Genomic DNA, 12,582 nt, shown 5'->3' on the forward strand with positions numbered 1-12,582 from the left:
GCCCCACTAAAAAGGAGTGACTAGTACAATGCCCACAGCAGGGGCTAACTGAACCTGATATTTGCCACCTCAAGGGAAAGGAGGGTGAGTGCTGTCTTGTTGTCTGGAGAAAGGGCTTCTAACACCCAGACTTACAGCTTTTAAAACCTTCTGCCCTTATATTCCCAGGGGATGAGTCAGAGTCGCCAAGCTGACTCCCATCCATCTCTTCTTCTGGAGCAGGTAGCTGAGTCCAGGGAGTTCTGGCACTTCCAAAATTTGCTTTAAAATTGGTAAAAAAAAAAAAACCCAAAACCAAACAAATAATGCCTTTTTTTTTTTTAGACCCAGGGATTTTCTCATAAAAACTAGTTGAAACTGAAAACAAAGGGCATTAAATATAGTGCAACAGTTCAGAGAGCATGAGGGTATGGCCCACAGAAGGTCATGGAGAAACTGCGAAAGGAAGGGGCTGTGGTAAGCATGGCGAGTGTTGGACTCACAATAGGAAAGACAGGAAGTGAACAGGCCACATATCCTTGGGCGGCATATTGGGAGTTCTATTCCTTGCATTTGTGTGTCTTTCTATCTGGCATTTATTATGCAGGATCAGGCCTGTAGTTATTTTATTTATTAATCCCATAGTTATCTACAATTATAAAATATGTAAGTATTTTGATATGCAGTTAACATAACGCTCAGTTTTTTGCATGCTAGAAAAAACAAATTCCAGAAGTCAGTGAGACAAAGGCAACTGCTATTCAATAGTGATAAAAGATAAGTAGTCATAAAATAGTAGTCACAGCTGATTTATTTTGCAATATGCGATAGTAATGAAATAGTCTGTTGTATATTTACTAAACAAAGCACAATTATAACAGGAAACAACACACAGGTTATTGTTTAGGTCGATGATGCATTATGGGACATTGTTATTCTGAAATAACAATATCTAGTGTGGTTATGGTGGGTCCTTTTCATACCACCTCCCAAAAAGCGTCACTGTTAAAACTGGTTTAGATGTACCACTCTGACTGATCAAACGTCCATCACTTAATACCTAGTTGAAGAAGAAGATAATGAAATTACACCATTAACAAAGCAGTAATATTACATGGTTAAATAGTTTGAGGAAACAGTTTAATTAAGTAAACTCTTAGAACCATAACATACAAAGCCAAATTGCTTTCTGAGGCCAATTGCTAAACCAAAAGAGCACCCAATACTTTTCCCCCCCAACTATATCTTTGTTTTGACTTTGTTGCAATATTTTGTAACTTTCCCCTACGAACCCTTGTGAAGCTAGTTTGAAGCAGCTCAAAGACATTCTCCTACCTGAAATTCGCCAGGCGCCAGCTGAACCCCACTGAGCAAGACTTCTGGGAAGACGTAACTAGTGCCAAATGTACCGCTGAGAGAGAACTCTTCAAACCTGGTGTGAGCAGTAGCCACTGGCTCCCCACAGGTTTTCAGGTCTGTGCTTTTACACTTCAGTAGCGTGCATATCTATGGGAAAGAGAAAAGGAACGCGCATTTAGGAGAACCATTTTACTAACAGTAAAATTTGACTTTATTTTCCTCAAGACCAGATGGTACCAACTCAGCTCAATTCTTATGCCAACGATGCACTGAGTTAATGCATCAGGAACAACTTTTTGGATCAAAAAGTTTCCTGCTCTCCAGCTCCTCTCCCCAGCATGTCTCTCCACACTGCTCTCTGCTCCCTCACGTAGTGCATACAAAGGCAGTGGTTTCTCTATACCAGCTGGATTTGGCCTAGTAGCCTTTCCAGATCCACCCACCCACTGGAAACCTCTGCTCCTGCTTGACACTTTGTCCCCATTCCTTTGTCCTATTCCACCCTAGACTGTTCCAGTTTGCTAGACAGTAGGCACTGACTCCATGGGTGCTCTGGGGCTGGTGCACCCACGGAAAAAAATAGTGGGTGCTCAGTACCCACCAGCCACAACCGTTTGGTGGTTGAGAGATGGGCTTGGGGCAGGATACAGAGCAGTGGGCAGGAAAGGGTCCAGGGAGGGGGCTGAGCAGAGATGGGAACAGGCAGAGTAAGGGCGGGACCTAAGGGGAGGGGGCACAGCAAGGGCAGGGCCTTGTGAGAGGGGGGCAAAGCAGGGGCAGGAAGAGGCAGAGTGAGGACAGGGCCTTGGGGGAAGGGGCAGAGTGGGGACTGGACCTCAGGGAAGAGTGAAGGTGGAGCACCCCCAGAGAAAACTAAAAGTCAGCACCTTTGGCCTGGACCCTTTTTTATGCTCTCCCTAAGAGCCACATCAAGAGCTTCCACTTGTTCTTCCCACTCCTCCATTGAAAAGTTGACCTTTTACCAATAAAACTAAGACAAGTTATTTGATGGAGAGTTCAGACAATCTTATATACATTATTAGCAACAAAATCACTTAGTGGCCTGCCTGGTGGTCTATCAGAAGTTAATTTGGATGTCTCCATCCAATCCCTGGTGGATAGATGTCTACATCATAAAGCCAGCACCACAACTGACACCCTTGTGCTGGCCATCTCAGCAGAGATGCCAAAGCTGGAATGGGTACAGAGACTGACTTAGCCTTTTATTCCCAGAGACAATCCCTCCAGATTGGGGTTCATGAGTATCAGAGGGAAACATGAGGCAGCACAAACTGCTGTAGCTTGTTTTATGGAGAAAAAAGACTTGGTCCACAGCACTGGACATTCAGCAAGAACTAAAATAATTTTATCAAGTGGACCAAACTAAGTGACTTTTTGAAAATATATCAAAGGAGATATAGGTTGGCTAAAACATCAAGACACATAATGGGATTATAATCTGTGACAACTGGTAAGGAAAGTGGTTGGTGATAGGTAGACAAAAGTAAATCTAAAACGAACCTGTCAGTAATTAGCCAATGCAATAGATTTGCTCAAAAAAACAAAGGCCAGTCCATATTATGTAATGTGACTAAACAAATTAATATTTCAAGCAAGATGGCATTTAATGGTAAATCACGGTCTTTCCCAAATGTTTGGTTAACAGAGCAAAACCTTGGACATTTCCAATAAAACTTTGCTACTTTATATATGCTTCATTGATATGACATGGCAAATAAGAAAAAATTCAATCTTTGTGAATACAGCTGAGTAAAACGTCTTGTACAATTGAATGCAATTAACTGATATTTTAAAAATAATCATCAGATAAAGATCAACTCTGATGAAAGAGACAGAAAAAGATTGTTGCATTCCAATTTTCAAAGTCTCTAGCAGCATCTTAAAGACATCTTCCTGCTACTTACCATCCTGAAGTCTGTCTTTAAAACAGCATAGTGGACAATGCAAATGGTGAAGTGAATGGGAGTGGGGGAGGAAGAGAGAGAAAGGGGTGGAGAATATAAAGATCCATTATATTGTGGAATAATTTATTACCATATAAGATCAAGTCCCTCTTTTCACATGAACTCTGAGTTTGTACCCAGGGCCATTCCAAGACTTGGTACTTTTGGCATGAAGGGCAAGCAGACTCATTAGAAATTACAGGATCAACTCATCACTAGCAACCAAAGGGCCATGCAGTGGAACATGAGAAAATACAATTGTCCCTTTCTTCTCCCAGGATCCAAAAGCATCTCCCATGCAAAGAAGTCTCATAAACATATATATGAAGTATTCCACATGTCCCCGAAAGTAAGCTTTACCTGCAAATAGTATTCTCCTTCAACAACATGAAGGCCATCAAAAGCACCCAGCACATAAACGTCATCTTCTTGCTTCTCTGTCATCCTGTAGCTAAAATGACAGCAAAGGTCTTTCTGGCAAACTGTACGATTTCCTTCAGGCTTAGTGAGTTCAGTGAAGGTGAACTTATCAAAGAAAATTACTCCACTGAAATTATGGTCATCTGGTGAGAATTGTTTGACACTTGTGGCATACGCGCTCCAGTTAACAGCAGAAGGGTAGGTGGGAGAAAGACGAGGTAGTGAACTCAGTTCCGCAACCAGGAGGTGACCGTCCTCTGTTTCCATATTGTAATGAAATGCCCTGGGTCCATCAGGTGCATAGATACCACTCCCTGTGAGTGACAGGCAGAATTTTCAGTCCAAAAGAATCAGCCATTTGAATGATATTGTCCTTTTCATTTTTCCCAATGCTGTTTTATTCTATGATGGTGTTTAGAACATTACCAAAAATTAACCTCCAAAATTAAACCTTTAAGAACACAAGTCTTTTGTTACAATTCCTAGAGAAAGGACAGGGTGCATTAGAGTGACCAGATATCAAGTCTGAAAAACTGGGACAGGTTGGGGTTTAATAGGTGCCCATACAAGACAAACCCCCAAATATTGAGACTGTCCCTATAAAACTGGGACATCTGGTCATCCTAGGGTACATGGCTTTCTTACTGAGACAATGGGCCAGATTCACCACTGTGGCTGAGATCTCCTCAGCACAACAGAAGGGGGATGGGCATGGCAGCATGAAGTGCTGTCAGGAATCCAATTCTGGCTCCCTGATTCTCTGCTCAGCTTGACCCCACTGCAGAACAGAGCAGCTTGAGGGCTGCTCTGACCTATGTTAGCTGATGACAAACCCAAAAGGGCCAACCACCAGCCGAGAACAGCCGGAGACCAACACACTTACCCTACAGCCCTATCCCAGGGCTGGGATGGGGATGGCATAGGAGCTGGCTATGCTGGCTTTATCCCAGTTGAGAACTCCACATTAGGGGAATCTGGCTGACCAGATAAAGCCAAATCCTGGTGAGAGACTGGACCATTTATTAGAGTATTCGATTCCATGCCACACCTATATACTTTCCTGAAGCTCTTCACCTCTACCAATCAGAATGGATCATGAGGGACAAAATATCAGACGTTCTCAGCATGACACTCCAGTCAGCACTGTGTAAGAGTTTCTATGCAAGGGATGAATCCTATGACAAGCATCCCATATTCACAGATTTTAAGACCAGAAGGCACTATTATTATCACCATCTAGTCTGAGGTCCTTCAAAGCATAGGCCTTAGGACTTCCATTCTTTAATTCCTGCATCAAGTCCATCAGCTGGGGATGAAGAAGAGCATACCTTCTTGAAATCATCTAATCTTGATTTAAAGATTTCCAGTGATGGAGAATCCATCAGAATCCTTGGTAAATTGTTCCAATGGTTAATCACCCTCACAATTAAAAAATTGCCCTCATTTCTAGCCTCAATTTGTCAAGCTTCAACTTCCACCCTTTGGATCTGGTTACCTTTATCTGCTAGATTGATAAGCCCTCTATCACAGTTGAGGGCAAGACTGGGAGACATCCCTTCTATTTCAGACAATGAGAGTATGATCAGTAACCCAACCCTGAAATTGTGCATGCATGAGATCTAATAGGTTTCAAAATATAAATGTGGTCCTTGGCTAAAAGGTCATATTCCATCTGCTTAGTTCTCAGAAACACAAAGTCACATTCTTTTAAAAGAAGTGGATGAGGAACAGTGCTCCTTTGACAGCCCTGACAACTTGGTTTTAAGGGTCTGAACATTGCTGAATGGTGCTACAAACTAGTCTTATATTTGGTTGTATAAATGGAATCTTGCATGCTGGTTTTCATTTATTACCCAGTGTTATGACTGTATTTTATAGTAATCCAAAAGGAGTCTTGTTCTTTAGCTGTTGAAAACTTTGTATGAACTAGTTGAACTAGAGAGCATTTGAGGGTGACATGTATTGAGAAAGGAGATAGAAGAGGACTGTTTATCAGCAAAAAGCTAGATTTAACAGCTTAGGGAAGCCAAGCAAAGGAGCTGCAAGATTTTGTTCATACATAGCAAGTCAGTAGAAAGAACTAAGGAAGTTCCTGAGAAGCTAGGAAGGGGAGAAGCAAAAAAACCAAAAACACAGTAAGTTTTGCTGTGCCCTCTAGGAATGAGGTTACCACAGGGGTTTTTGGCTTCAGAGGAAATACATTATGCAGCATCAAACAATCCCAGAGAAGAGATACAGACTAAAGATCCAGAATTACAAAAGATTATTTACCTTACCCCAAACAGCAAATTACCTGTCATAGCCAGGCTGGTGTTATGTGTATCAGCCGCAAGTAAATTGACACCCATCCCCATAGCCCAGGCGGAGTGGAATTCAATAGCAGTCAAATGTGGTAGGACATTCATCCAAGCAGTGGGAAACAGCACAGTATCCACATGTAATTTGCTCACCAGAGTCACAGCTGGGTCATGAAAAAGTATGTCAAAGCAAGTGAAAATGCCGAACTTTCCAAAAGATGTGTTGAAAGTGACAATCTCTGGCTCCTTGGGGGAATCAAACTGAGTTTCTGACATAAAGAGATTATACTGACAAAACAAACCATAGGAAAAAAAAATTGTTAAAAGGTACGTAATGCAATAGCCTGGAAACATTTTATAAAACTGCTAAAGGTGACCTGCATTACTGAAAAAAAAAAAAAAATTCTAAAAGCCTTCATATTGAACATGTAAAGGTACATCTACACGGCAATAAAAGATCCATGGCACCAAATCTCAGAGGCTGGGTTAGCTAGCTCGGGCTCACGGAATTTGGGCTGTGGGAGAAAAATGACAGCATAGACATTTGGGCTTGGGCTGGATCCTGGGCCAGAAACCCCACAAGGGGGCGGTCTCAGAGCCCAATCTGAACATCTGCAATTTTTGGCCTCACAGCCTGAGTCGAAGTCATCTGATTTGGTCCAACCCTGCGGCCATAATGTAGATCTTTTATTGCAGTGTAAACATACCCTAAGTTTCCAGGTCCACTCGAATAACTGGTTGAGTGAAGCCTGATCTAACATTCTACTCAATGGTATTTCTCTGTTTATTATGCGATAACTTTTGAACACCACACTAGATCAACTCCAAAATTTCAGGGGATGTTCTAGGCACCAGTGATCAGAACCCTATTGATTTTGGTGAAAATCAGGAAAACTAGAAGGGGATAAAGGGAGATATATGGTTAGAAAGCTGGCAGCTTTAACCAAGGTTTCAGAGTAGCAGCCATGTTAGTCTGTATCCGCAAAAAGAACAGGAGTTCTTGTGGCACCTTAGAGACTAACAAATTTATTTGCGCATAAGCTTTCGTGGGCTACAGCTTATGCTCAAATAAATTTGTTAGTCTCTAAGGTGCCACAAGTACTCCAGCTTTAACCAAGTTTGCAATTGTTTGTAGATCAAAGAACTGGTTGATGACAGCCATTAACACCTTCCAGCCTAGCAGCACTCTCCTGCCCCCATCCCATTTCAACTAATCCTCCCAATGCAGTTTAAAAATGAAGTGAGGTTTTTTTACCCATGAAAGTTTATGCCCCAATAAATTTGTTAGTCTTTAAGGTGCCAACAGACTCCTTGTTGTTTTTGTAGATACAGACTAACACGGCTACCCCCTGATATTTAAAAATGTTGACACCTTGAGAGATTTCTCTTCCAGACTGACAGAAAAGAACAGTATCATGTTATTTCTTACCTTGTGATAGCGTGCCACTAATTTCCCTTTTGAGTCAAAGACAACATTAGTATTGTATTGGTAGTGTCCATTGCTGGGGCACTTGGGATCACTGGAATTACACGGCTTCTTGTCTCCAATATTGGCAACCACATAGATAGAGTTGTTTCTTGCCATGCAGCTGAGCCTTTCCTGCACTGCCGCAGGAGCAAATCTAGTTCATTTTTGGCAAAAGGAAGATACACAAAACAAAAAATGGACCAGGATCAAACTAAATTCAAAGCTGAAAAAATGAGAAAATAGGCTTCAAAGTTATTTTAATGGAACACTGGTATTTAGAGAAGCAGCTGTTATGGAGCAGCTGAGTACTAGAAGGCCTTCCGACAGATATTGCTTATTTTTTAACCCTGCCATTGGAGCTGTGCAGGCTTGCTATCAGAATTCATGGACAGCTTCTTGACCTCAGTGGACTTCTGCATGGGTGGAAGGGTCTGTCCTCAGCGATCCTTTAGCAGGATTGAGGCCTTAGAATGTCAGCTGCGTGGAACAGGGTGTGCATCTCCCTAGGTATTTGTATAGCACCTACCATGATTGCCTGAAACCGGACGGGGGCTATTACCATAGAGCTGAATGTAGCATAGATTTTTCAGGTCAATTTGAAACAAAATCAATTTTTTCCTAAATTTGTCATCAAATTGAAAAAAATAAAACCAGTTTTGAAATATTTATGTTTTTGATTCATTTTGAGTGGACTCAAAATTAATTTTTAGTTTTATATTTCGATTCAGACTTGTTGGGGTGTTTTCATCATGTATGCATGTGTGCGTGTTTTAAATTGGCCAAATTTTAATTTATTTTGAAATGAAAAGTAGGAATGAAGCATTTTCACTTTATCAAAACAATTGTTGTTTTTCTTAGCTGTAACTATTTGTCGAGTTTGTGAATAGTTTCAGAGTACCAAAAAATGCATTTTTCAACTAAATCTACTTGCTGAAAAAATTTCTCTCAACTTTGTATTACAGTATAATTTTTTAACACTAAGAAATGCATTTTGAATCCCTCTCCTTGACGTGCTTTTTGTTTAATGGGAAGGAATGGAGGAGTAGGGCCTGCTCTCTTTATTTTTCATGGCTTCCCCAGACAGTGCACCTCTCTTCACATGTATGATCATATGCTGGTTTTTACGATGATCTTCAAAACATCAGCAGCAACCTTTACCTGTCACTATAAATATAATGCATTACAAAAACCAATTAAAACTATAGCCAAGATGATGGCTCATGGGGCAGAGTTCAAGTGCTACTCTGCGTCAGCAGCACCAATAGGAGAGAGCTGTAGTAGTAGCGTGGAGAGGCTGATCCTCAGCACAAATGCCCTGGAACTGTGCAAATGCTCTGAGAATTCCTCATGAATCTTGGGACACATGCAGGATTGAAATATCATGCTCCTTACCCCTTCAGCAGGCTGATAACAACAGACTTGAGAGGTCAATATCTGGGAACACTATGATCTATTACTTGGTGTCATTCCAGAGCCTAGGGGATGGTAGAATCCCACATAACCTTCATCTTTAAAAGTCTTGTCTTTCATGCAATGAGGACAGAAGTGCATGTAAAATTATACACAAAGGCTATCTGGCTCTATAAGGAGCCTGTATTTTACAAATTGGATTTAAGTGAGATCCTATGTAAACTAATACAAATGTTAATCCTTTCACAAATATTCTAATCCATTCAGAGGCATGGCTTACATACCAAAAGGCAAACTGTCTGCTCCGACAAACAAAAAAGTTAGTTAAAAACCAGTTAAAGATGGTTAAGACCAATAACCAGCCATGCAAAACCTTGAAAGCAATGAAAGCTCCAGTTAAGTTGTATTTAATATACTGTAGCCCCCACCACACATATAGCACATTCATTGGGACCGTCAATCAGCTGCCAGGGGTACAATCATACCCGAACCCTGGCAACATACGTGGGTGGCTAGAGTAAGCCACCGCCCATGCCACTGTGGCCACTCTGCTACTTTTAGATCACGAGCTCAAGCCGAGCTAGCACGTCTGTCTTCCTGCACTGGGAAGCATGCTATCAGCTTCCGTGCTGACATAGCCTAAGAAACTCCACTCCATATGCATGAGTCTCATACATCTCCGATATGCTCAGTAACCCATCCCCCACACACTCCATTCCTCACAATTAAATATAATGCAAACTTTTAACTCTGACTTCAGTAACATAGACTTCGGCAAGCTGATGTGTGTTACACTTCCATGGAGAAGTTATTGTTACTGTTATTTTGACCCTGTTACTTCCCCTCCTCTACTAGTTCCCCCTTCTACACAAACAAGTACACATCTTTTATACATACCTCTAAAGCTCTTCATAGCTTCCCCCAACCTGCAAAGCTCCATATTTGCACTTGTATCTTATGTTACCCCTTTGCCTCCTCTGTTCCACCAACAATGCTAGTTCTGATAACCCATGTTATCTGCTTCTCCTACGAACATTTTTCCATGCTGCCTCTTATGCCCAGTACCTTGGCTGACCTAGTTTGTAACGCCACTACTCTGTCTTCCTTGAAATCCCTCTTCTACCAGAGTAAATTGCCAAGAATACCTTTATAAACAAACAAACCCTGAAAACTGTACCTGCAGTTTGCCTATGCAGCCCTGTTTTCCCATCACAGTTGCAGTTATCCTTCCCTCCTCCATTCCCTCAGCCTGGTACGCACTTGTGCCTTGTCTTAACTTAGGGTGAAAAACCTGTTTGGGGCAGGGACAAGCTCTTACTGAGGCCCCTGATCTGATTGGTGCCTCTAGGTGCTATAAGTAATAATAAAGCTATCAACTCAACTTCCTGGAGCACATTGATGTTGTTTAGAAATCTCCCATCCAGCTACTCCCCACGCCGCATCTCAATCACATGGTAATCTCCGATAAACTCATATATAAATTGTGTTCAGAAAAATATATAAAAAGGAGATTAGAATGGGAACTGGCAAATTCTAGCCCAGAATCTTCTCCAAACATACTAATGATGTTACCTCATAACCTTTCACCCAGAGTTGTGCATTGCTGCTCAACTATGGAGTTCATCTTGATAACTACCTGCATAGGTGCTGACTCTGTGGGTGCTTCATGGCTGGAGAACCCACGGAAAAAAAATAGTAGGTGCAGCCTCCCACCATCAGCTCCTCCCCCAGCAGGTCCTGCCAGCCGGAGGGCCCCACCAATCAGCTGCTTCCCCCTCCCTGCCAGTGCCAGTGATTAGCCATTCAGCGGCATGGAGGAGACACTGGGGAGGGAGAGGACAAGGGCAGGGTGCAGTCAGGGGAGGGGCAGAACAGGGGAAGAATTGATGGGGTGGTGGTGGAGCAGGGAAGGAAGTGGCAGAGTGGGGGGCTAGGGGAAGGGGTGGAGTGGGGATGGGGCCTGGGGCGGAGCAGGGTTCAAGCACCTCCGGCAACTCAGAAAGATGGTGCCTCTGACTGCCTGGTTATTAAAGTGCTTATCATTAGCTGAATTGTCTGTTCAGTTAGTCAGGACATTGTAGACATTAGGTTATTTAACTGTTGTGTACAATAATCTTGGAGGCAAATTCAAAAGACCTCTCAGGTCTTTTGCATTTCTCATTAATCCACTTCTCTTCAGACCATTAACACAGTATTTGAAAGCTATTTGGAAGATACTGCATAAGGGATACCTTTCAGGGTCAGTGCATGGAATCCAGTTTACTTGTGGATCTGGGATGTCTTCAAGATAGGGGAAAATGGTGTCTCTTTTGAAGACCCAGCCATAAATGCCATCTTCAGGAGTCACAATGATGTGTGCACCCTGAAACAACAGTTAAATTAAGCACTTGCCCCTAGGAACAAAGCAAATAACCAAGAAAATCAAGAGTCAATACCTGTTGGGCTGCTGCTTTGATGGCCCCTTCCAAAACACCCATATTTTTGTTCATTAGTGTCAAAGCTTCTTCAGATGAAACAGGTCTCCCAGTGACATTTGGCAATATAACAGAGTGCTCATACACTGCTGCAATGTAGCTGTCCAAGGCAAAGGCCTGAAGGATTGAGAGTATAAAAACCGTAGCATATACGTGAGGCTGGAACATGATCATTGCTGAAGCTCAGTGGTAAATGAAAAACAGAGCAAGTTTCTGAAGGCTAAAGGAGAAAAGAAGGCAAGTGGCAAAGTCCAGCTTTCTTCTTAGTTTACTTTGGCAACAATTCTCTGTGAAATTATCTGGGAAAACACAGCATTGTGCAATAAGATTACCACAGCCAAAAAAAACCATATTATAACAACAAACTATCTACACAATTAAACAGGGAAGTGATATTCACTGAATCACTGACATGAGAATAACTGTGCTAAAGGAACACACTAAATGACATCTGTCTAGAAATAGTGGCCCATATTTTGCTTTGCTATAACTTGCAATTCCATTGACTTCAGCAGATTTGTGCAGAGTAGAATTTGTGCCAGGTTTGTACTTTGTGTCCAGTCCAACTCTCATTAAGGCTGATACTAGACAAACGTGCAATTCACACAGGTAGTAGTTTGAATTGTATATTGTCTTGTCTTTTGTACCAGCTGCCCTCAGAATAATCACTAACACTCCATTATGTAAAGTGACAAGGAAGGCCACAGAATGCATCTCAGAACTGATCCAAGAACACAGAGCTGTCAGGAGCCCAAACTGACCTAGAGTAGGCCAACATTTGAACAATAATTTATGCTGCTCTTTTAAACATAGCTGGGGAACTTAAATACATCTTGAACCAAATCCAGCTCACCTTGCTCACGTGAGTAGTCCCAGTCTCAGTGAGCAAAATGAAGAGAGTTTGTCCTCTTTAGTTTTGTTTACACTAGGGCAGCTAAATCTACAAGGAATGACTGCAGAGACCAAAGTTCAGCCTCTATTTTGGCTAGAGCGGGTCAAGAAATTTTCTGACAAATAGTTTTCCTTTGGATAATGCTGTTTCAACAAAATCCCACTGGAATGTGTTGATTCCACTGAAACTAGCAACAAAATCAGTCAGGCAAACTGACTGACTAGTTTTCCCTGCCTGGCTTCTTGCCAGCCTGCCTGCCAGCTGGCCAGGCTTCTAGCAATCTGCTCAATTCCCAGGATCCCCCTTTAATGGGTTGTCT

General features: G+C 42.1%; 1 protein-coding gene across 1 annotated transcript; it reads right to left on the minus strand.

Moving 5' to 3' along the window:
* Positions 1 to 772: 772 nt before the first annotated feature.
* On the minus strand, positions 773 to 11,620 carry LOC116824891 (pantetheinase). Its single transcript, XM_032780507.1, has 7 exons — positions 11,333 to 11,620; positions 11,129 to 11,259; positions 7,449 to 7,641; positions 6,016 to 6,307; positions 3,663 to 4,036; positions 1,315 to 1,485; positions 773 to 1,039 (listed from the first exon to the last, which is right to left on the minus strand). The coding sequence occupies exons 1-7, from the start codon at positions 11,543 to 11,545 to the stop codon at positions 941 to 943; spliced, it is 1,473 nt and encodes a 490-aa protein (XP_032636398.1). The 5' UTR covers positions 11,546 to 11,620; the 3' UTR covers positions 773 to 940.
* Positions 11,621 to 12,582: the final 962 nt, after the last annotated feature.

This window comes from Chelonoidis abingdonii, chromosome 3 (genome assembly GCF_003597395.2).
Source record: "Chelonoidis abingdonii isolate Lonesome George chromosome 3, CheloAbing_2.0, whole genome shotgun sequence".
Classification (NCBI taxonomy): domain Eukaryota; kingdom Metazoa; phylum Chordata; order Testudines; family Testudinidae; genus Chelonoidis; species Chelonoidis abingdonii.